The 24,942-nt window shown below is 41.6% G+C and overlaps 1 protein-coding gene across 1 annotated transcript in view; it reads right to left on the bottom strand.

Annotated features, from left to right (window-relative positions):
* wu:fj29h11 (uncharacterized) overlaps positions 1-24,942 on the bottom strand; it is a 153,603-nt gene that overhangs the window by 63,228 nt on the left and 65,433 nt on the right. The window contains exons 17-27 of the mRNA XM_060844678.1: positions 23,434-23,540; positions 21,023-21,223; positions 17,326-17,446; positions 15,961-16,177; positions 14,530-14,677; positions 13,652-13,829; positions 10,027-10,204; positions 5,707-5,833; positions 4,423-4,542; positions 2,312-2,462; positions 446-558 (exon numbers count right to left, since the gene is read on the bottom strand). Coding sequence (XP_060700661.1) covers positions 446-558; positions 2,312-2,462; positions 4,423-4,542; positions 5,707-5,833; positions 10,027-10,204; positions 13,652-13,829; positions 14,530-14,677; positions 15,961-16,177; positions 17,326-17,446; positions 21,023-21,223; positions 23,434-23,540 — 1,661 coding nt within the window. The remainder of the gene's footprint in view (positions 1-445; positions 559-2,311; positions 2,463-4,422; positions 4,543-5,706; positions 5,834-10,026; positions 10,205-13,651; positions 13,830-14,529; positions 14,678-15,960; positions 16,178-17,325; positions 17,447-21,022; positions 21,224-23,433; positions 23,541-24,942) is intronic.

Genomic DNA, 24,942 nt, shown 5'->3' with positions numbered 1-24,942 from the left:
ACAAACAGTTGGGTGATGCAAAAGATTCCATTGCATGAAGAGCAAGGAACCTCCTCCTGAGTCTTGGTCAAGAGTTAACTCTCAAACAACATCAGTATATTATCTGGTCATTATCACATGGTTGTGAATTTGCATAGAACCCTTCCAGAGAGGACATTACAGGTTATGAAATATCTTTGCGATATCATGGAAGTTTCAGAAAATGGATATAAGTGTAAAGTCTTTTTTTGCATTGAATTAATGACTACAAAAAAAAACTAGACTTATATTAAACAAACACCATGTAGCCTGTCCCCCTATAAAGGCATTGGACTAGTTTGGGCTAACTCAAACCTAGTACCATGAGTTACTATTTATTTTCAATATAAAGTTCATCAGTTCCAAATTTCAACATTTTAAGTCTAAACACTACATTATTTAAAAAACCAAAATATTCAGTAATTACTTTGAATGTTTCCATCGCTTCCAGAAACAGCTGTGGGATTTCACAACGCAGCCACTGATTCCACCAACTGTCACGGTCAATATCTTCACGGGAGGAAGGAATATCAAAGTCACCTGGGATAAAGAAAGAGAAAGATTTTTCAAAGTTTTAAAAATCTTACAAGGCCAAACAATAGAAACTGGTGGAGCCAGTCACACTGTAGTCTCCAATCTGAAATCATTGATCACTCTGAATGATGAGACGGTCCCTCTTAGTTATGCAGACTGTGGCCAGGCTGGTCTCCTTTAGTAATTCACATCAGGCCACATGCACTTTAACAGACAGGGTGTACAAGACAGAAAGAAAGCTGGTCACATTAAGATAATGGTAAGTTATTCATTTTAGAAAAAAAGTATATTTTCTCTCCTCACCACCCTCAGCCTCCTGTATCACACTCCAGCTAACCAGCCAGGCATAATGCAAGCAGTACCTGAAACTCACCTAAAAACAACTCTGTCTCTAAGGCAGCTTGGAGTGGTCTAGGTTTCTCCATTATGGAAACAGTGTGGTATTACTTACAATGTACCAACTCTAAACACTAGCTTTAAAATAACTGATCAAAATCTAATCTAATTTGGAATTATAAACATTCTGTACTTGGTTATTAAAATAATTTTTGGTTTATCTACTTGCATTTAGAAATAGAAACACCAATGTTTATGGCGTTGTTTCGGGATCAGTGATTTACAATCAATTTATGAGGATTCTCAGTCCCAAAACTTTCTTTTTTGAGGCTTTCCTTTGCAATCTTGGAAAATTGTCTCTTAAAACGTTCATTTCTGATGAAGGGCTTTTGCCTGAAACGTCTATTTTCCTGCTCCTCGGATGCTGCCTGACCTGCTGTGCTTTTCCAGCACCACTCTAATCTAAACTCTGATCTCCAGCATCTGCACTCCTCACTTTTGCTGCTTAAAATGTACTGTCAATGATACTATATAGTTAATACTAGTTCAATCTGGGCATAGATTTATTTCACTGATTCAATCTCTATACACAGATATCACCTGAACCTGTCCTGCTGTCTCCTCCTCAACATCAGCAACAGTTAAAGATTTCACACCAATTACTGAAGGAATGTCTCAGGTGGTTACAGTTTCAGGACACGAAAACAATCTCAGCTGGAATCTCGGAGATGGTAGGTATTGATGAGATGTTAAACTGATCAGCTGAACATAAAGTATCTCATGACATGCTGGAGAAGCTGTAGGGGAATTATCCTGGCTAAGTCCCTCTGCACTGACAACAGATTAATCAAGCATTCAGCTCACTAGCTACTTGTATTCTGGATGTGTATAACAGTGATAGAATCTCAGATATAACTCACTGGCTGTGAAGTACTTGTGTATTACCTGTTAAAAGATTTTGTAAGCAAAAATGATTTAATTCTTTCCAAGCCACTTGCAAATGTAATCTGTCAGGGCTTTTTAAATGTGTTCCCTAGAGACAGATTACAATATTGTGCTCACTTTTCCTGTAAGATAGACCTACAATAGAATTCAAATCTGGATTTGTATAAGCCAGTTTGAGACTTTAAAGATGTATCGATAAATTCACCAAGCCTTCACTCCTGACGAGGAAGTCTGATAATGATATCTAGTCGGCACGGATGAGTTGAACCAAAGGGTCTGTTTCCATCTCTATGACTTTATGAATGAAGATCAAAAATAGGGCTGTCAAACTAAAGTCTCTCCCTTGATTTGGAATCTCTTTGAGTGTAGTATCAATGAATTTGCTCTATAAATTCTGTGGCATCTTAATGGATGCTTTAGGAGACATGAGAAAACTCTGGCAGATAAGCCTTGGTAAAAATTAAAATGAAACAAATACCTTGTATTATAAAGCGGAAACCGAAGCTCCTGAGAGGTAAAAAGGCAAACACAGGCTGTTTCTCTGGCAGGCATCTGACTGCCAGTTTCTGCTTCTCTGTGTTAAGTTTGAAGGCAAGAGCCAACTCAGTGCATTCCACATTGTCTTTAATCTGCAAACATACAAAATTCAATTTCAAAGCATTGAGAGATATTTCTATGTAAGTGTGTGAACAGGAAAGGTTTGGAGGCATATGGGCCAGGAGCAGGCAGGTGGAACTAGTTTAGTTTGGGATTATGGTTGGCATAGACTGGTTGGACCGAAGGATCTGTTCCCATTCTGTATGACCCTGCTTCACTTTAAAATTGCTTTGTTCAATAGGACTCTACAACAGGACTCTACAAACAATATACTCTGCTTCCTCAGTCTTGTGTTCCAGCAGGAAATGGACTCCATCACTGTAGATTAACAGTTTCCAAATACTTCCCAGTTTTGACCCAAGCTGAAAGATCAGCTTCCAGATCTCCAAAGTCTTCCACTCTTTCCAGTGGGACAGATACTGATCTCTATCTGAACTTTGCCCAGGTAATAAAAACTGAGATTTCAAACTGCAGAGCATAAGTGAGTGAAAGTAGATGTGAACCCACCATCTCCTACACTGTATATTTGCAAAATAATTATTTACAACTACTGCAATTGGCAAAATCTGTCTACAAAGATAGGGCATTCCAGGATAGCCAGTAGTTAGGAGAAAGTGAGGACTACAGATGCTGGAGATCTGAGTCACAAAGTGTGGTGCTGGAAAAGCACAGATGGTCAGGCAGCATCTAGGAACAGGAGTCAATGTTTCAAGGATAAACCCTTCATCAGGAATCCTTGAAACCTCGACTCTCCTGCTCCTCGGATACTACCTGACCGGCTGTGCTTTTCCAGCACCACATTCTTTGACTTTGACAGCCAATAGTTAACTGATCTGTTGGCACAGATTGCATTGCTTCTCATTGTCAAATGCAGTACTACAGCGTCCACCACCTTTTCCATACTACTGTTGCTAATAGATTTGCTGGCTATGTGTGTTGGCCAAGTAAAACCAAAGGGTTAAATAAGAAGTACAGTTTTAAAAACCCACCAACTCCCCACTAAACAAGTGCCTTTGATACGTGTTGTCCAATTCTGGGCCCCACACCTCAGGAAGGACATGCTGGTGCTGGAACATGCCCAGTGGAGATTCATATGGATGATCCCCGGAATGGTAGACCTAACATACGATGGACAGCTCAACATCCTGGGATTATATTCATTACAGTTTAGAAGATTGAGGGGAGATCTAATAGAAACTTACAAGATAATGCATGGCTTAGAAAGGGTGGACGCTGGGAAATTGTTTCCGTCAGGCAGGGATACTAGGACCTATGGGCACAGCCTTAGAATTAGAGAGGGTCAATTTAGAATGGAAATGAGGAGACATTTCTTCAGCCAGAGAGTGGTGGGTCTGTGGAATTCATTGCCGCGGAGCACAGTGGAAGCTGGGACATTGAATGTCTTCAAGCAGAGATTGACAAATTCTTGATCTCGTAAGGAATTAAGGGATACAGGGAGAGTGCGGGTAAGTGGAGTTGAAATGCCCATCAGCCATGATTAAATGACAGAGTGGACTTAATGGGCCAATTGGCCTTACTTCCGCAATTATGTCTTATGGTGTTATCAGCTACAACCAGAATCTCATCACCAAGGTAAAAACACTGCAATCTGGCCCAACGTCAGAGCTTGTCGTGGCAAAAGTAAAACTCTTTAAAATGGGTGAGAACTTCCAGGACTGACTAATGTCACTGAATGCAGAAAGGTACTGTTTATAGGAAACAGTTCAGGCTATCTGCCAAGTAACATGATATTCTGTGATACGTATAGACTACACCCCATCTTAATAAAAAGCAGGTAAGTAATGTTAAAAAGTAACCCTCACAAAGAAGAGCGTCAGTTCTTTATTAGCTGTTATCACTGTACACAGACTTATTTACGATGTCTGGTCAGCACGGATGAGTTGGACAGAAGGGTCTGTTTCCATGCTGTATATTTCTAAGACTCCATGACATGGCAGGGCAGGTCAAATTGTTTAAATATGAATAACTTGCCTTCCTTGCATCTAGAATCTTCTTGATCACCAGCCATCGATCAGTTCCAGTTTTATGTTTCACCTCCAGTATGTTATTGTTGAAATCTTGACGACTCACCCAGAAATCCTGGGCTTTTACCTGGTCAGAACACATTGTTTTTCAGCAAGGCATGGGTTAATGGACTGGTAAAGCAAACTCAATGGGCTAATGGCTTATGCCTAATTCCTACATTTCTAGAAGGGAATTATGTTCATCAAACGTATTAAACTTCTTTCAGGATGAAATGAACAGTGTGGGTGTTTAAGGTTAAGGTTCTGGTATTCCAGTGTGGGTTAAAGGAAAACCAATTTATGGAATCCGAAAGACATTTGATAAGTGTCACATAAAACAGATACTGTGCAAGGTACCAGCCCATGCTCTTGGGGTTAGGACATTATATATATACTTAATTTGTTCATGGGATGAGGGCACCACTGGCTGGGCCAGCATTTGTAGCCCATCCCCAAGTGCCCTGGAGGCAGTTAAAAAGTGTGCTGTGAGTCTGCAGTTACATGTAGGCGAGATGTCACGATGGTAGATTCCTTGACTGAAGAACATCAGTGGGCTCTTACAACTAATCAATTATATAATTGATTAGTTGTAAGAACCCACTGATATCGGGAATGAATAGATTATCTTATGAGGAATAGTTGGACAGGCTAGGCATGTTTCCACTGGAGTCTACACAAGTCTGGGGTTGAAACATCGAAGTGTATCAGATCTTGATGGTCTTGACAAGGTGGACATGGAAAGGATGTTTCCTCTTAGGAATCAGTCCTGAATGAGGGGAACTGTTTTCAAATCAGAGGTCAGTGTGTTTTTCACTTGGAGGTTGTGCAACTTTGGAACTGACTCTGTCCGGTGGTGGTGAATGCAGGGTTATTTCATATTTTTAAGACAGAGTTGTATAGATTTTTATTAGGCAGGAGAATCAAGTGTTATTGGTTTTTAGGTGTTTTAAATTCCACATTCTCAAATACTGAACAGCTGCAATCTTATTAAATTGTGAAGCAGCCTGCTCCTGGTTTGTATTTTGCATGCAATGTGTTTTGTGTGGTTTGTAATGAATGTGTTTAAATGTTTGTGTGTAATGTGTTTTGGATTCAGTCACATTTATAGCAAGATCTTATCCTTAACAAGCTCCACTTTAAAACTCTTACCGGCCATGTCAATTGATAAAGAAATTGCCTCTACATTCATAGCCATTTTCTGTCCTAAATTTACATTCACCAATAAATGTTGTCCTGGCATTACACTGCTCACCTTGTTAATGACTGTAATGGAGCGAAGTCTGTGGAGAAACAGCAGCAACGATGGGTCTATGTCATGGAATAGATTCTGCGCTTGTTGGTTCTGTGACTTTAATGGCAGGACTATCTTTGTTGTCCATCTGAGAAATTAAAGTTGTGCAAAAAAATCTCAATGAATCCAAAACATTGTTCAGTGTGTCACAACAGACAAACAGTCAGAAATTCTCTAATCTCCACTGTTAAGTCAACAAGCAGACAGGCCAACAGTTCCCAGGCCTTTGTAAATGACCATAATCAGTCATGTGAAGATTTGCATATGGAGAGACTTCCCCTGCCCCTCTGCTGCCTCCCCCATCCAATGCAAACCTCACCCCAGGAACTAATCAGCTTCTGATTAGCATCTTCCCAAAACAGCGCAACTCAAAATTCCCAATCTCCATTATGTGGTTTAAAAGATACAAAGCAACTCCCCTCACCCCTAGGGAACAGAATCATGTTCAGACACTATCTTTATGATAATTATACCTCAGCAAAATCTAGATGACTGAGTTATTTATTTCATTCTTTGTAGGGGATTGCTCTTCAGAGGGTGGGTGTGGACTGGATAGGCCAAAAGGCCTGCTTCCACTGTAGGGATGCTATGATGATTCGACTGAGAGATCATCATATGCAGATTAGCTGCCACATTTCTTGCATTAAAACACTAACTCAACTGCACTACAAATTAATTAGTTGTAATGCACTCTGGGACATCCAGATCACTTTTCTTTATCTTGACTTTATTGAGATTTGGAACACTTTCACTTGGTTGCATCAGAGATATCCTGTTTCCCAAATATTCCACAAACTCATTACTTTCATTCACTGTATGTTTTTCAATCTTTCTTCCTTAAGTAGATTAGATTACTTACAGTGAGGAAACAGGCCCTTCAGCCCAACAAGTCCACACTGACCCGCCAAAGCGCAACCCACCCATACATTTACCCCTTACCCAACACTACGGGCAATTTAGCATGGCCAATTTACCTGACCCGCACATCTTTGGACTGGAGGAGGAAACCGGAGTACCCGGAGGAAACCCACGCAGACACAGGGAGAATGTGCAAACTCCACACAGTCAGTCGCCCGAGGCGGGAATTGAACCCGGGTCTCTTGCGCTATGAGGCAGCAGTGCTAACCACTGTGCCACAGTGCTGCCCACTAAGTATTGCCCTCCTTTTTTGGCTTTCCTGGATCCATCATGTGTAGCTTCCTCTTAATATTGATCAAATCTGTCAACATCCTTGCTCAGGACATTGCTCATGAATTTACAACAGTAACAACATAGCATTATAATTTATTCACCTGTACTAAATTATCTTCATTTTTCCTCATTAGCAGAGTTTAGAAGTTGATGTCTTGGAGTCCTGACCATACACTTAACATTGAACAATTAAGTTCTTTTAACTTTCATCCAACCACAGTCTCCAAATTCCTGACATGTTACATGTGTTCGCATTGGACTGGGGTTGACAAAGTTAAAAACCAGAGCTGAAAATGTGTTGCTGGAAAAGCGCAGCAGGTCAGGCAGCATCCAAAGAGCAGGAGAATCGACGTTTCGGGCATGAGCCCTTCCACACTGATCTCCAGCATCTGCAGTCCTCACTTTCTCCTCAAAGTTAAAAACCACTCAACACCAGGTTATATTACTTATTCCTGATGAAGGGCTTTTTCCCGAAATGTCAATTTTGCTGCACTTTGGATGCTGCCTGAACTGCTGTGTTCTTCCAGCACCACTGATCCAGAATCTGGTTTCCAGCTTCTGCAGTCATTGTTTTTACCAGGTTATAGTTCAACAGGTTTATTTGAAAGCGCTAGCTTTTGGAGCGCTGCTCTTTCGTCAGGTAGCTCGTGGAGTAGGATCATATGACACAAAATTATAGCAAAAGATCAGTGTCATACATTGATGCGATATATTAAACACATTTAGATTGCTGTTACATCTTTCATCTTTTAGAATGGGTTGCAGGTTTTTATTCATTAATATGTAAATCACAGAACTTTTTGCAAGTTATATTCCTGAGATTTATGAAAAATAGGTGACATCTCAGTTCAGACAATGCATTAAAGGTATGAAATTCGAGTCTGTATGTATTCCAATCTTGAGTCTAACTGGTTCTATTTCCAAAGTAGGAATTTATAAAATGTCACATGGATTTAAAAAAATATTGACTGCGCACAGATTGTGTACTTTTCAAACAAAATAGAACATATCTGCAAATACAATTCTGCAAATGCAAATTCACTCCATAGACATATATGTGCCTGTGTGCAAGAGAGAGAGAGAGAGAATGTGTGTGTGAGAGAGAGACAAGGAGAGAGTGTATGAGTGCTTATGTGTGTGAGAGTGTGCGTGTGCGCACGCACATGTGAGAATTTGTGTGTGTGTGCATGCGTGTTTGATAGAGTGTGTGTGTTGAGTGTGATGGAGTATATGCCCGCTCAGGGCGTGTATGCACGGGTGTAAGTGTGGTGGGGATGTGTGTGTGCGCCTGAGATAGAGCATTTGCATGAGAGAGGGTCTGCATGAGTGTATGAGTATTCCTGAAGAAGGGCTTATGCCAGAAATGTCGAATCTCCTGTTCCTTGGATGCTGCCTGACCTGCTGTGCTTTTCCAGCAACACATTTTCAGCTCTGATCTCCAGCATCTGCAGACCTCACTTTCTCCTCATAGTTTAAGGGAGTCAGCTGTAGTGTGAAATGAACACGAGGTCCCAGCTGAGACCGTCCTCATCCTTTGCTTAGCCACTCTGTGGTGTTACGTATCCTGAAGTCTGCCTTGGAGGTCACCTGAAGATCCGAGGTCAAATGCTCCTGACCACTGAAGTGTTCCCCAACTGCGAGGGAACATCCCTGTCTGGTGATTGTTGCATAGCGTCCAATCACCTGTTGTCGTAGCGTCCACTTGGTCTTGTCCTTGGGGCATCCTTGCCTGTAGCGTATCAGATAGACAACGTTGGCTAAGTCACATGAGTACCTACCACGTACATGGTGGATGGTGTCCCCATGTGTATTTGCGGTATCCATGTCGACACTCTAACATGTCTTGCAGTGGTTACCATGACAGGGCTGTATGGTGTTGTGGTTGATGTTGTCCTGAAGGTTGGGACGTTAGCTGTGAACAACGGTCTGTTTAAGGTTTAATGGTTGTTTAAAGGCAAGACGTGGAAGCATAGGGAAGGTCTTGGTGAGGTGCTCATCCTCATCAATAACGTGTTGCAGGCTGCAAAGAACATGATGCGGTTTCTCTGCTCCTGGGAAGTACTGGACAACGAAGGGCACCTTATTGGTCACATCCCATGTCTGTCTCCTGAGGAGGTCAGCACAGTTTCTCGCTGTGACACATCGGAACAAGCGATCGATGAGTTGAGCATCGTCCCTGTTCTTATGAGGGCATCCTTCAGCACCTTCAGGTGTCTGTCGCGTTCCTCCTCATCTGAACAGGTGCTGTGTATGTGTTGGGCTTGTCCCTCACATGTACGCACACACACATAAAGGTCTATGTGTGAATTTGCAGATACAGTCTCTTTTGTTCAAAAAGTACACAATCTGTGTGCAGTCAATATTTTTTATAATCCATGTGACATTTTATAAATTCCTACTTTGGAAACAGAACCAGTCTGACTCAAGATTGGAATACATACAGACTCAAACCTCACCGCTTTATCTGAGCTGAGATGTCACATTTTCTTATGTAACCTTAAACTATCTTAGGAATATGAGTTGAAAGAAATTCTGTGATTTATATATTAATGAACCAAAACCTGCAACCCATCATAAAAAAAAGACTTAACAGCAATCTATGTTTAATATATTGCATCAGAGTATGACACTCCAATGTTTTGCTATAAATTCTGTATCATATGATCCTACTCCACTAGCGACCTGATGATGGAGCAGTGCTCCAATAAACCTGTTGAACTTTAACCTGGTGTTGTGTGATTTAGAACTAGGGGCGTAGCCTCAAAATAAAGGGCAGCAGATTTGGGACAGAGTTGAGGAGGAACTTCTTCACCTAATGGTTGGGGGTCTGAAGCAATCCCGACTCAGTGAAGCAGTTGAGGTTACCTCATTGAATGTTTTTAAGGCAAAGACAGATATATTTTTGAACAGTAAAGAAATTAAAGGTTATAGTAAGCTGAGCTGAGCCCACGAAAATGTTGGATGGTGGAGCAGGCTTGAGCAGGCCTACTCCTGCTCCTAGTTCTCATGTTCTCAAGCTGTTATTTAAGGGAAACAGATATTTTTTAAAAAATCACAACTGATCTTTGGATCCCAAGTAGTAAATATTACCTTGTTTTCTCAGCTTCTGTTCCCATTAAGTTGATAGGCCTTGTATCATCAATCCAATGAGGAAGGATGTATCCCATTGGACCACTATGCTTGTTAAAGCAGATGTGAAAACCATTTGAATGAATCTCTGGGGTGTCTGTGACTTTGAAAACAGATTTAAATCCGATACCTTTCTGACCTGAAGAAATAAAAATTAAAACAGGAACTTGTTCAGAGATCATTTCAATTGAGGGAGAATTACAGGGTAAACAAGTATAGATGGAATGTAACAAACAACAGATGACTGAGGTTAAACTGCTGTAGTCAGAGTGAAGTGAGTCATGCCAGCTACATGTACCAGATATGAACAATATTCCTGCTATTAAATGGAGGGCAAATAAACCACTCCCATTGTTTCTATTTATATAAGTGGGAAGACCAGAAAAACAAAAATTGAACACAATTATTCCGACAAAATACTGAATGTAAAGTAATAGGTCACAAATATGTAAACTCATCGCAATACAGGCCAATGCACTGTCTCAGTAAAAACCCTGAATCTGGGGTGGGTGGGAAACAGAATGATTTAGGACTTGGGGAAAAACAAAAAATGTTTTGTAAATTGGTTGATTCTTGTTAGTTATTTAACAGAAGTTCAGTATTTGTGGACTAGATGCGTACTACACCAGTCCTTGTTCCTTGAGGAGCAGAATCATAGAACTGTACAGTATAGAAGAGGCCCTTCAGCCCATCAGGTCTGCACTGAGAAAATCTACACTAATTCCACATTCCAGCACTTGGCCCTCCAGCCTTGAATGTTAACGTATTTCAACTGCTCATCTAAATACCTTCTAAAGGTTTGAGTTTCCTGCCTCAACTACCCTCCCAGGCAGTGCAATCCAGATTACCACCATCGTCTGGATGAACATAGAACATAGAACATAGAAAGATACAGCGCAGTACAGGCCCTTCGACCCTCGATGTTGCGCCGACCGAATCCTACCTAACCTACACTAGCCCAATAACTTCCAAATGCCTATCCAATGCCCGCTTAAATGACCATAAAGAAGGAGAGTTCACCACTGCTACTGGCAGGGCATTCCATGAACTCACAACCTGCTGTGTAAAGAATCTACCCCTAACATCTGTCCTATACCTACCACCCCTTAATTTAAAGCTGTGTCCCCTAGTAACACCTGACTCCATTAGCGGTAAAAGGTTCTCAGTGTCGACCCTATCTAAACCCCTAATCATCTTATACACTTCTTATCAAATCTCCCCTAAACCTTCTCTTCTCCAATGAGAACAGCCCCAAGTGCCTCAGCCTTTCCTCATAAGATTTTCCTACCATTCCAGGCAACATCCTGGTAAACCTCCTCTGCACTCGTTCCAATGCCTCCACATCCTTCCTATAGTATGGCGACCAAAACTGCACACAATACTCCAGGTGAGGCCGCACCAGAGTCTTATACATGACCTCAGTTGCAACATGACCTCAGGACTCCGGAACTCAATTCCTCTGCCAATAAAGCCCAGTACACCATATGCCTTCCTCACAGCACTATTTACCTGGGTGGCAACTTTCAGAGATCTGTGTACATGGACACCAAGATCCCTCTGCTCATCCACACTACCAAGTAGCCTACCATTAGCCCAGTAATCCATCTTCTTGTTACTCCTACCAAAGTGAATGACTTCACACTTAGCTACATTGAATTCCATTTGCCACCTTTCTGCCCAGCTTTGCAACTTATCTATATCCCGCTGTAACCTACCACTTCCTTCCTCACTATCCACAACTCCACCGACTTTTGTGTCATCCGCAAACTTGCTTACCCAGCTTTCAAGCCCTTCCTCTAGATCATTTATAAAGATAACAAAAAGCAATGGTCCCAAAACAGATCCTTGTGGTACACCGCTCGTAACTGCACTCCAAGATGAACATAGTCCATCAACTACTACCCTCTGTCTCCTTCCAGCCAGCCAATTCCTAATCCAAACCTCTAATGTATCCTCAATGCCATACCTCCGTAGTTTTAGCATTAGCCTACCATGGGGAACCTTATCGAACGCCTTACTAAAATCCATATACACAACATCTACTGCTTTACCCTCGTCCACTTCCTTAGTCACCTTCTCAAAGAACTCAATAAGGTTTGTGAGGCACGACCTGCCCTTCACAAAATCATGCTGGCTATCCTTGATCACGTTATTCCTATCCAGATGTTCATAAATCTTATCCCTTACCATTCTCTCTAAGACTTTGCCCACCACTGAAGTCAGACTCACTGGCCTATAGTTACTAGGGCTATCCCTACTCCCTTTCTTGAACAAGGGGACCACATTCGCTATCCTCCAGTCCTCTGGTACTATTCCCGTTGACAATGATGACATAAAAATCCAGGCCAATGGCTCTGCTATCTGCTCCCTAGCTTCCCATAGGATCCTAGGGTAAATGCCATCAGGCCCAGGAGACTTATCTATTTTCATCCTCTCCAATATTCCCAGAACCTCTTCCCTGCATATTTCCAGGCCATCCATTCTAATCATTTGTGACTCCATATTCACATCAGCAACAGTGTCCTGTTCCTGAGTGAATACTGATGAAAAGTATTGATTTAGTGTCTCTCCAATCTCCTCCGCCTCCACACACAACTTCCCACTACTATCCTTGACTGGACCGATACCTACCCTAGTCATCCTTTTATTCCTGACATACCTATAGAAAGCCTTTGGGTTTTCCCTAATCCTACCAGCTAAAGACTTTTCATGTCCCCTTCTTGCTTCTCTTAGCTCTCTCTTTAACGTATGGTATGCTTGCCTTTATTGGTCAGTGCATTGAGTTGGGAGGTCATGTTGCAGCTATACAGGACATTTGGAATACTGTGTGTAATTCTGGTCTCCCTCCTATCAGAAGAATGTTGTGAAATTTGGAAAGGTTCAGAAAAGGTTTACAAGGATGTTGCCAGGGTTGGAGGGTTTGAGCTACAGGGAGAGGCTGAACAGGCTGGGGCTGTTTTCCCTGGAGCGTCGGAGGCTGAGGGGTGACCTTATAGAGGTTTATAGAATCATGAGGAGCATAGACAAGATCATTTCCCTGGAGTGGGGGAGTCCAAAATCAGAGGGCATAGGTTTAAGGTGAGAGGATAAATATTTAAAAACAACCAGAGAGGCAAAATTTTCATGCAGAGGATGGTGAGTGTATGGAACATGCTACCAGAGGAAGTGGTGGAGACTGGTACTACACTTAAAAGGCAGCTGGATGGGTACATTAAAAGGAAGGATTTAGAGGGATATGGGCCAAGTGTTGACAAATGGGACTAGATTTATCTACGACATCTGGTCTGCATGGATGAGTTGGACCGAAGGGTCTGTTTCCGTGCTGTACATCTCGATGTCTCTAAAAAATATTCCTCAAATCCTCTCCAAATATTCTGCCTTTCACCTTAAAACTATGCCCCTTCATTCAATCTTACTGCGCTTTGGTTCTTCTTCAGTGTTTATTAACACCTATAGTCAGCCGCATTCCAACTGACTGTTTCATTAGCTGTGTGCAATGCATCATTTTGTATTTTTTGGTTCCGGCTGCATTCAAAACCATTTGCCAAAACATCAATCAGGCCCACTCCAGTCCACAAGTTCCTACCTATGTAGCCATACTCATGTTTCCCTTTGGTACTGCAGCCCACATCACAGATTGCTCGGATATGCTTCTCCTGAAAACCACATTCGTTATTCAGGAGAATGATGCATTCCTTTTCCACCACAAACAGCAGGCTGGGAGAACTATCACTGGAAGGTGGGTAGCTGTTATCGTCCGCATTCTAGGAAGAAATGGGAGACACAGTTGAAATGTTTTCATTCCAAAATACAGGTTGCTCTGTGTTAAACCAACATTACTTGTCAAAATTTAATCCAAAACATGCGATTCAGAGCAAAATGCTGGATTTTAAACTGTAATCTTTTGAGGGAATTATCAAGCAAGTGGGAATGTTATTTCAAACTGCTTTCTACTGAGTATGATCACCGTACAGAATAGCACATCTGGAGACTTGGGAGACAGTTACTTAATCACAACCCTCATTCATGTGAGTGTAATGACTGCAGTCGGCTGGATCTCTGACTATGAGATTCCTGTCTGGGGTTGTTGACTTGGTCCAACCAGGGAGCCTTGGCTAACTGATATAAACAGGAGATTCACAAGGTCTCCTCATGATAGGGACTGGCTCTGAATTGGCTGCTCACAGCCCATGGACTGTGCACAAATAAATGAAAGATGACTTGGTGATCTGCCTCTGCACAGTTAATTCAGTGAGACTGTGTTGTAGAAACATAGGGCAAAGGTGAGGTAGGAGTTGGTGGGGGCAAGGACAATGACAGCTGAAAAAGGGGAAGGCAGTAATTTTGAGAGATGAAGTTTTAATTATTTACAGTTATTTTAGCAAGGAATAGTTCTTCTACACATAAACATCAACTCTGGAGTGACTAAACAGGAAACCGACCAAGCGAACTGGTATATCTTACCTGTATCAACTCCAAGACAAAATGTGTATCTTTACTGTACAACTCTGTGGATAAGCGTTCAAGGCTTCTACCCAATCGATTCTGGTGAACTTCCATCAACTTCTTCCCCTCATCATTTAGTTCAATCCCAATGCCAAATTCATTTTTCCTAAGCAATATGCATAAATCATTAAAATTACTCATTAATTCATTCAGCGCTTCAAAAGTCAGGACCTAAATCTGGGGATGAAACTGCAGCCCCAGAGTTTTTAACCCATTATCACTATTAATACCTCACAAGGAATTAAGGGATACAGGGAGAGTGCGGGTAAGTGGCACTGAAATGCCCATCAGCCATGAGTGAATGGCAGAGTGGACTCAATGGGCCGAATGGCCTTACTTCCACTCCTATTTCTTATGGTCTAATAATTATTCAAGACTGAGAGGAAATTCTGAAAGGGACACAGATCCTATAACCTCTTGCTCCTAAGTTGGACGGATCTTGTGATATGTCTATGCAATGATCTCAGAGGGGTTGAGCTATGGTTCCATTCGCTAATTATTCAAGACTGAGAGGAAATTCTGAAAGGGACACAGATCCTATAACCTCTTGCTCCTAAGTTGGACGGATCTTGTGATATGTCTATGCAATGATCTCAGAGGGGTTGAGCTATGGTTCCATTCGCTCTGGAGTTTGAGGGGAGGGGATGAAGCAGAATAGAAATTTGGAAACACAAGGAGATATGCAGAACATCCCACCGAAGGAGAGAAGTAGATAAATGTCAAAGTGCTGTTTTGTTCAATGTCCCCACCACAGACACTGGTTCACCACTGAACATAATGGCTGACTTGAACATGGAAAGTTATATCAAAGAGGCAAAATCATCAACGCCCACAACACATCATTCCTGTTGTAGTTTCCATTGACTTCAGTTAGAAATTAAATTGGCGAGTGGCCATTTGGAGCTCATTGGTTACTCCCACTGGTTAGCTTGCTTTCAGTTGTACAGATCTCTTCATTTTGCCGATTATTCTGGGTACTGAAGTTTTGTCACTATAGAGTAGGCACATACAACAAGCTTTGTTGTTTGATAGGCCAAACCAGAGGACACACAATCTCTCATTTCAATTCACCAGCTTTAATTCCTATAACCAGGGCAGACAATGGTGAGGAATTAGCTGATAAAGATTTTTCAAACCTGGAAATTAAATATTTAGGGATATGTTAATCCGTTTTCTTTGGTATTACCTCCATTCCCCATTTCATTTAACCCGTAACATGGGGCTGGGACAAGGAATTGATTTCTCATTTGTGAGCTTTTCCTTTGTCCAACTTATCTCCCACCAAATCCCACACGCAATCCTGAGCAGTAACTATCTTTAATTACAGTCAATCCCACTTCTAGAGCAGCACTCATAATTTTACTTTAGTGTCATCGAACACATACAGACCTGATGCTCTCAATGATGTTTCTGCATACACTCTCTTCCTCACTGGCAATGCCAGCTGAACATTGCTCCTTATTTGTTACATCACTCAAAGCTGGTGCAGCACTGTTTATGACCATGATGTCACTGCTGTGGTCAGACACTTTCTCGTCACTTGGTGGTTGGTCACTCACTTCATCTGCAAGCACAAACTTCTCACTTTCCTGATCCACTTCATCATCTGTGAGGTTTAAAAAAAAACACAAACCCAATTTAAGAATTGCAGTACGTCCTAGTCCTTCATTGGCTGTTCTTTCAGCTCCCCCTCCAATTAGTCTGGGACGGGATTCTGCAGGTGATTTGATGCCAATCACACAGATCTCATCCGGGAAGAAGGTAGGGTCACTACTACAGCCTGAAGCTGGCTATTTGACTTCTGTGTCACCACAGCCAAGCTCAATCCTACCTCTGCTGACTTTTATACCTATTACCTATCAGCTAGGAGACACTGAACAATGATTAAATTGGGGCCTTTGTGGCACAATGGTAGTGCCCCAACCACTGAGCTAGGAAGCCTGAGTTTAAGTCTCACCTGCTCCAGAGGGTGTGTCATAACATCTCTGAACTAATCGATTAGAAAATACCACTGAGTGCTCCAACTAATCTTGGAACACTTGAGGGAACTCTTGTTGAACACATTCAGGGATCTTATGGTGGAGCAGTAGTGCCCCTACCTCTGACGCAGGAGACCTGGGAAATGCCAGAGGTGTGTATTACCATCTGTGAACAGTTTGATTAGAAAGTATGGACAATGATTAAATTGAGGCTTTTGTGGGTGCAATGGGAGTGTTCCTACCAGCCCCAGAGGTGTGTAAGAACATCTCTGGTTAGAATATATCCGGGCAATGATTAAGGGAACAGCACTCCCTTCTGGTGCAGGAATGCTCAATCCAGTTGCACCAATACCACCCACATAAAAACCAGAAATAAATGTCACTTTACACTGGATGAGAGGAAAAGCCAATGCAATTTATATTTTATAAAAGAAAGAGACAATGTTAATTTGTTTACAGTACTTGGAATAAATAATAAATAACTTGGAAAAATAGTCTCACCATGGACTCCTAGTGGGACCCAAGGAACAAAGATGACCCAATTGAAATATAAGCCGGGCAAGATATTTACATAAAATAAACCTGACTGGCTGCCTTCTACCCAGGATTTGTTTTCGGCAGTTTTTTCACTCCTAATGTTTATACAGTGACTTCTGCTAGAAACTGAGTCTGTGTGCACGTTCAATGGTGTTCAGAGCTGAGCTTATGGTATAACACAATAATAAAATGTATGTTACAATGCCTTCAGAAGACATAGCTTTAATATGTATCTTACCTGAACTGATTGATGCACTTTTGCATTCTGAATTAGACTCAGACTTGGCCACATCGGAATCTTCCGTTTCACTCAGGCCTGCAAGTGATGACTCACTGCTCCCCAATACAGAGTCCACTGCCTGGATCACAAATTACACTCTTCATTAGAATACATTTTCATTCTCCTAAAAGTAAGCCAAAATTCCTCTGCAACTTTGGTTGTACTTTCTGACACAAGGCAATATTTTAAACTACCATGACCAAGAATGTTGGATGGCTCTTATACAATAGATCCAGTATATGGGGTATGCAATTAAATGTCTCATCAATCTATCAAGGTTCAATACAGGCACTTAGCTCCATAGAACAACTTTTTCCAGTGATTCCACAGATCTTTAAAAAAATGGCCCCATTTCTAATCCCCTCTTGCTGATAAGGAAGGGGGTAATGGGATATGACCACATGAGGAAAATCCTAAATCAGTAGCAGAGTGAGCTGCTGTCAGCATTGAGTTCAAATCAGGCCAAATTTTCACTACAACAGGCTTTAACCTGCAGGGTGGAAGTCATCATTTTGACACTTGACACTATGTTTAAATTCATAGCCCTTTAAAACTTGCCTATGTCATTGAGACTTGAAAATAATCTGTTCCAGCATTGTTTGTTGACATCACTCTAAGGGCTATTGTTATTGTCATTTTTAAGATTTGGCTCCTTTATGATAATCTCATCAGGAGATTCTATGTTCAGTCTGATTAATAGCTCAAAGAGATTATTATTGAAAGATTAATGATCTATGATGTGGGGTTATGAATACAAGTCTATTTGTTTTTGTAAATAATGATTAATTTGAGGATTTAAACATTTTAAATAAGCTTTCATGAATGGCAATATTTAGTTTACACAATCAAAACTGTAATCAATATTTAAACCTATACTTTGTTAACCTCAATAAGGATTCCAAAGGTTTGCACATGGTAATTACTGAGTGCATTAGTATGGAGGGTACAAGGATATAAGGTTGGCATGTACAGGCATGGGAATTGGTGGTGTAACAGCTTGATACCCTACTCAGCAAAACAACTGGGACAAATTCCAGAAAATCAAGGTGGGCCTTTTAAGCAGCTTTTGCCTCCGCAGTCATTTTGGCTGTCTCGAATCTGCAACTGGCTCAAACATACCTTCCTGCAAGGTAAATCGAGTCTGACAGAGTGAGGCAGGAAGGTTTGCTTATCAAACATCCAGCCCCTTGTCTCTGTTCATGTTGAATAATCTCTCTGCAAGATACACTCAAGATTCAGCCGATGGGCAGGTGAAACTTTATAAAGGGTTCTTCAGGAGTTACCAGCAACTGGCTTTAAGCCCAACAATAAAGAGTGTCAGTCAGGAGGACTGCTGTTCAACCAAGTATTTGGTGAATCTGTCAGGCAGTTACCCCCACTGTAGAATAGAGTTCAGATACAATCAAGTAGTTTGTCATTAAAGAAGTCTCAAACTGAAGTCTGTATTGAGGGTTTGTTATTCAATAAAAATAATATCATGGAATCTTGCTGGAAATTAATTTTTAAAACATTTTTGAAATACACAATAGTACAACGAACATAGAACATTGTATAATTCAGCACAGAAAAGGTCCTCAATGTTGCGCCAACTGTGAACTACATCCCCCTACACTATCCCCCTACACTATCCCCCTACACTATCCCATCATCATCCATGTACTTATCCAAGGACTATTTAAATGCCCTAATGTGGCTGAGTTAACTGCATTGGCAGACAGTGCATTCCATGCCCGTACCACTCTCTGAGTTAAAGAACCTTCCTCTGACATTTGTCTTAAATCTATCACCCCTCAATTTGTTGTTACGCCCCCTTGTACAAGCTGATGTCATCATCCTCGGAAAAATACTCTCACTGTCCACCCTATCTATAATCCTTTGATCATCTTGCATGTCTCAATCAAATCCCCTCTTAGCCTTTTTCTCTCCAATGAGAACAGACCCAAGTCCCTCAGCCTTTCCGCATAAGACCTTCCCTTCAGGCCAGGCAACATCCTGGTAAACCTCCTCTGCACCTTTTCCAATGCTTCCACAGCCTTCCTTTAATGGGGTGACCAGAACTGTACACAATATTCCAAGTGAGGCCACATTAGCGTTTTGTATAGTTGCAGCATGACATCCCAGCTACATAATTCAATCCCCCTACCAATAAAATCAAGCAACATTGTCAACCTGTGTGGCAACTTTCAGGGATCTATGTACATGGACTCCAAAATCCCTCTGCACATCCATACTACCAAGAATCTTTTCAGTGACCCAGTATTCTGCCTTCCTCTCATTCGTCCCAAAGTGAATCACCTCACATTTATCGGCATTGAACTGCATTTGCCACCTCTCAGCCCAATTCTGCAGTTTATCCAAATCCTCCTGCAACCTGCAACACTCTTCCACACTGTCCACTACTTCACGACTTTAGTGTCATCTGAAAATCTACTAACCCATCCACCTATGCGAGCGTCCAAGTCATTTATAAAAATGACAAACAGCAGTGGTCCCAAAACAGATCCTTGTGGCACACCACTAGTAACCGGATTCCAGGCTGAATATTTCCCATCAATCACCACTCGCTGTCTTCTTACAGAAAACTAATTTCTAATTCAAACTGCTGAATCACCCTCAATCCCAAGCCTCCGCATTTTCTCCAACACCCTACCATGTGGAACCTTATCAAAGACTTTACTGAAATTCATGTACACCATGTCAACTGCCCTTTCCTCATCCACATGGTTGATCACCTTTTCAAAAACTTCCATCAGGTTTGTGAGACATGAGTTGCCCTTGACGAAACCATGTTGACTATCTCCAATCAAACTGTTGCTTGCTAGATGATTATAAATCTTATCTCTTATAACCCTTTCCAAAACTTTTCCTTCAACAGACGTAAGGCTCACTGGTCTATAATTACCTGAATCATCTTTACTGCCCTTCTTGAACAAGGGCACAACATTTGCAATCCTCCAGTCCTCTGGTACTAAACCTGTAGACAATGACGACTCAAAGATCAAAGCCAAAGCCTCCAATATCTCCTCCCTAGCTTCCCAGAGAATCCTTGGATAAATCCCATCCAGCCCAGGGAACTTGTCTACTTTCACTCCTTCGAGAATTGATAACACCACTTCCTTACTGAACTCGATCCTTTCTAGTCTAATATCCTGTATCTTATTCTTCTCCACCACAATATTCTCCTTTTCCTGAGTGAAAACAGATGAGAAATATTCATTTAGCACTTCTCCAATTTCCACAGGGTCCATACATAACTTCCCACGTCTGTCTTTGATGGATCCTATTCCTACCCTAGTCATCCTTTTATCCCTCACATATCTCTAAAAAGCTTTAGGGTTCTCCTTTATATACCTGCTAAAGTCTGCTCAGGTCCCCTCCTTGCTCTTCTTAACTCTCTTTTAATCCTTCTTAGCTAATCTGTAACTGTCCATCGCCTCAACTGAACCATCTCGTCTCAACATCACATAAGCCTCCTTCTTCCGCTTAACAAGATAGGCAGTTTCTTTTGTAAACCACGGTTGTAATCCATGAAGATCTGAAACATGGCACATTTTCCTCTGGTTCCCTAAATCAGAATGGATTTCACTTATATTTCTATCACTATTTTTAATTAAAATCATACAAGAATTCAGCCATTGACATTGCTAGGATTCACCTTTGTGGCTTTTGATGTAAGCTTTGAGAGTTTTGCTGGATCCAGTTTGATTTGATAGTCCTTCGTCCATTCTGTGATGCCCAGAAGACTTCCCAGTTCATGTAATCGGTTCAGATACTTGGAGGAGGATCTCGCTGCTTGAAGCAGGAGTTCTTTTGATTCAGATTGTCCGATCACTCTTGAAAATGGCTCCAGGAATATCTGCAATTTACAGTGTTCCCAGTATTTTACTGGCTACGCTTCGGATTCTATTTTCATTTTATAAACTTTGGCTGAATGAATTTCATAATTACAGATGATTAATATCACTATATTATAAGCAGCAGTGCAGATAGAGAAATAGCTGCTTCTGGCGAAGGCAGAAATCGTCTTGTGTAAAAGTGAAGCTAGAGGGGGCGGCACGGTGGCACAGTGGTTAGCACTGCTATCTCACAGCGCCAGGGACCTGGGTTCAATTCCCGCCTCAGGCGACTGACTGTGTGGAGTTTGCACATTCTCCCCGTGTCTGCGTGGGTTTCCTCCGGGTGCTCCGGTTTCCTCCCACAGTCCAAAGATGTGCGGGTCAGGTGAATTGGCCATACTAAATTGCCCGTAGTGTTAGGTAAGGGGTATATGTAGGGGTATCGGTGGGTTGCGCTTCGGCGGGTCGGTGTGGACTTGTTGGGCCGAAGGGCCTGTTTCCACACTGTAAGTAATCTAAATAAAACTATTAAGATTCTAGTCTTCTCCTAATCTAAGGGGTTTGGAGAGATCTGTCTCCACCTTAAAAATGGCCTGCATTTTTATCTGTTTTATCATTGCTGCCAAGGCAGCACAATGTGTTAGGTAGGGAAGGGGTCATGTGTATGGTAAAGCCAACAGTGTCACAATTGTATGTGACCGGCAGCATAGACCAGTGGATTAGATTACTTACAGTGTGGAAACAGGCCCTTCGGCCCAACAAGTCCACACCGACCCGCCGAAGCGAAACCCACCCATACCCCTACATTTACCCCTTACCTAACACTATGGGCAATTTAGCATGGCCAATTCACCTGACCCGCACATCTTTGGACTGTGGGAGGAAACCGGAGCACCCAGAGGAAACCCACGCAGACACGGGGAGAACGTGCAAACTCCACACAGTCAGTCACCTGAGTCAGGAATTGAACCCGGGTCTCTGGCGCTGTGAGGCAGCAGTGCTAACCACTGTGCCACCGTGCCGCCCTAAACCTTTAGCTATAATTTGAGCGGATCTTTACACATAATTGTTTGTACCTCGTTTTGAGGTACATAGCCTCCAGAAATTACTTTGATTGTTGCACCCACTATAAACATAATTTACCTTACGAACGTTTTCAGTCCAAGAGGAGTGAAAATTAAAACAATAAAGTTTTTAAACAGTAGATATGAATCTCCACTTAATCTTTAACATCCAGCTTGCAGTACCTCATAAAAAAACATATGAATTCTCTAAGGAAACTACTTCAATTTCAGTAATAAATAAAATTGGCGTCCATAGGACACAGATTCACTAGTACTCATTATCTCCTCTCTTTCACAAAAACAGGGAACAGAATAGTGAGGAGAAGCATAGCTGGACTGACTTTCTGCCCATTAATGTGCTAATACAACATTATTGTCATAGGACATCAGTCATGATGTGGAGGTGCAAGTGTTGGACTGGGGTGGACAAACTCAGAAGTCACACGATACCAAGTTATAGTCCAACAGGTATATTTAAAAATCATAAGCTTTTGGGGCATTGTGATTTCAAATAAGCCTGTTGGACTATAACCTGGCGTGTGACTTCTGACTTAGGACAGGGATGGAGGGGGGTAGGTGTGAGGGCAGTAGGTGGGAAATCATCACATCACAGCTCCATAAGTCTAATCAAAGTACAATCAAATTTACTACAGGCACTTCATTACATTGCCACTTTTTAAACTTTTTGCTTAAAGTTTATACAGGGCAGAAAAAAAGCACAAAGCAAATAAATTTTGAGTGAATGAACTCCTACTAATTTCTCTCCAGCCAATGCAACAAATATGGGCATGATGAGTAATTCCAAAGCCGGTCTGTAAGCCTTATGGCTGTGGTACTGAAGCACACAGAGCGGAGGATCTCAGGTTTGCTGCTCCTTGATTTACAAGGGGATAGCAAGAAGGACGTTATAACTAGTCTCAGCTGCAGAATCACTAACAATAAATGAGAACAGGAGCTGGCGATGTACTGTGTGATCAAAAAACTATGCACACTCTCAATTTAGGCCTATGAAGAGTGATCACTTGGGCATTTCGACAGATCTACTTTGCAAACATTACCATTCATGCAAACAATAAACACATGTTGTACACAACAATTTACAATCAAAAGTTAATTATTGCATCAATTCTGTGATTTTACATTACAAGTCAGGAACAGCAGGCTACCTTCTGTAGGAGCGATTTGCAGAGTCTCACTGGAATTCTGATTAGACAATCAAGAATGAATTGGGTGGATAGATGTGAAGTTCCATCTTCAGTTTTCAAGACGTTTGCTGGCAAATAAAAATACAAAACATGTTGGAGTTGATAAAGTAAATAGCAGAAATCAATGTTGTAATCACATTCTGAAAACAAAGTCCTTAATACTTTCTCAAAATTACATGAAGTCTATCCGCTGTTAAGTCAGCTATTGCGCCATGAGGGATGCAATAGCCTACTGGTGTTATTACTAGAGTGTTAATCCAGAGAGCAGGAAGAAGGGCTCATGCCCGAAATGTCGAGTCTCCTGCTCCTTGGATGCTGCCTGATCTGCTGCGCTTTTCCAGCAACACATTTTCAGCTCTGATCTCCAGCATCTGCAGTCCTCACTTTCTCCTGTTAATCCTGTTTAGACACAGAGTTAAGATTCAGTTAAGATTCCTGTTCTGGAGTTGCAGATTATCATAACAGGTGGGCATGAACTCTAAGTCTTCAAGCAGATCATTAAGCTGCAGTTTTGTTACATTCATATGATCCATGAAATCCTTCCTAAAGTGTATACTTGGATCTGGACACATTACTCTAGTTGAGGTTCATTATGGTTGATCATAACTTTGTTTTTGTACTTTCTGACTCTTTATAAAGCCAGCATCACCTATGCCTTATGAATGGCTTTCGCCACCCGCCCTGCCATCAGTAATACTATCCTGAAGCAATAAACTGCTTTCTTAATTGTTGGTATGTTGGAATGTTTTTTGAAACAGGTCTCTATTATAACCACAGCATCATACTCTCACATAGCTACTTGCAACACACACACACACACACACACACACACACACACACACACACACACACACACACACACACACACACACACACACACACACCCATTGTAAACTTGACTTAAACCTAACTATGTTCCCTCTTAATCTGAACCCAACAAATATCTTAATAATTCTTAGTCTAATACCATCTGTGTCACCCAACTTTTTATTCACTTTGATTTTCCTTCTTGTTATCTTCAAGTTCACAACCCTAATCAAATTAGTTTAAACCTCCCTCAATAGCCTAAATAACCAATCCACAAAGGATATTTTCCTATATCTGTTCAGATGCAAGCCTATAGAAAGCCCCAAGATGGGTTCTACTGTCCCAGGAATCAAAAGCATCTCCAGCTATGTATTTGTCTTATCCAATCCTGATATTTCTACACTCAATGGTGTGCGACAATGGGGGTAACCATTACTGTCTCTCAGGTCCTGCTTGCTTATTTCTTTCCTAGCTCCCTAAAATCTGCCTTCGGAACGTCATATCTCTTTCTGCCAATCATTGGAACCATGGCAAAACACAGCTACTGGTGGAGCACTCTCTCCCCTTCAAATGCTTGGTACCCAAATTATTAAATTCTGCACAGTATTGGTTTCCCAGTCTTCCTTCTGCGCAGCTGTGCCACTGTAATAATGAGAAAATTAT

Source organism: Hemiscyllium ocellatum, chromosome 25, assembly GCF_020745735.1.
Source record: "Hemiscyllium ocellatum isolate sHemOce1 chromosome 25, sHemOce1.pat.X.cur, whole genome shotgun sequence".
Classification (NCBI taxonomy): Eukaryota; Metazoa; Chordata; class Chondrichthyes; order Orectolobiformes; family Hemiscylliidae; genus Hemiscyllium; species Hemiscyllium ocellatum.
Note: the sequence above shows the minus strand (reverse complement) of the source record. Positions and strands in the feature narration are given on the sequence as shown.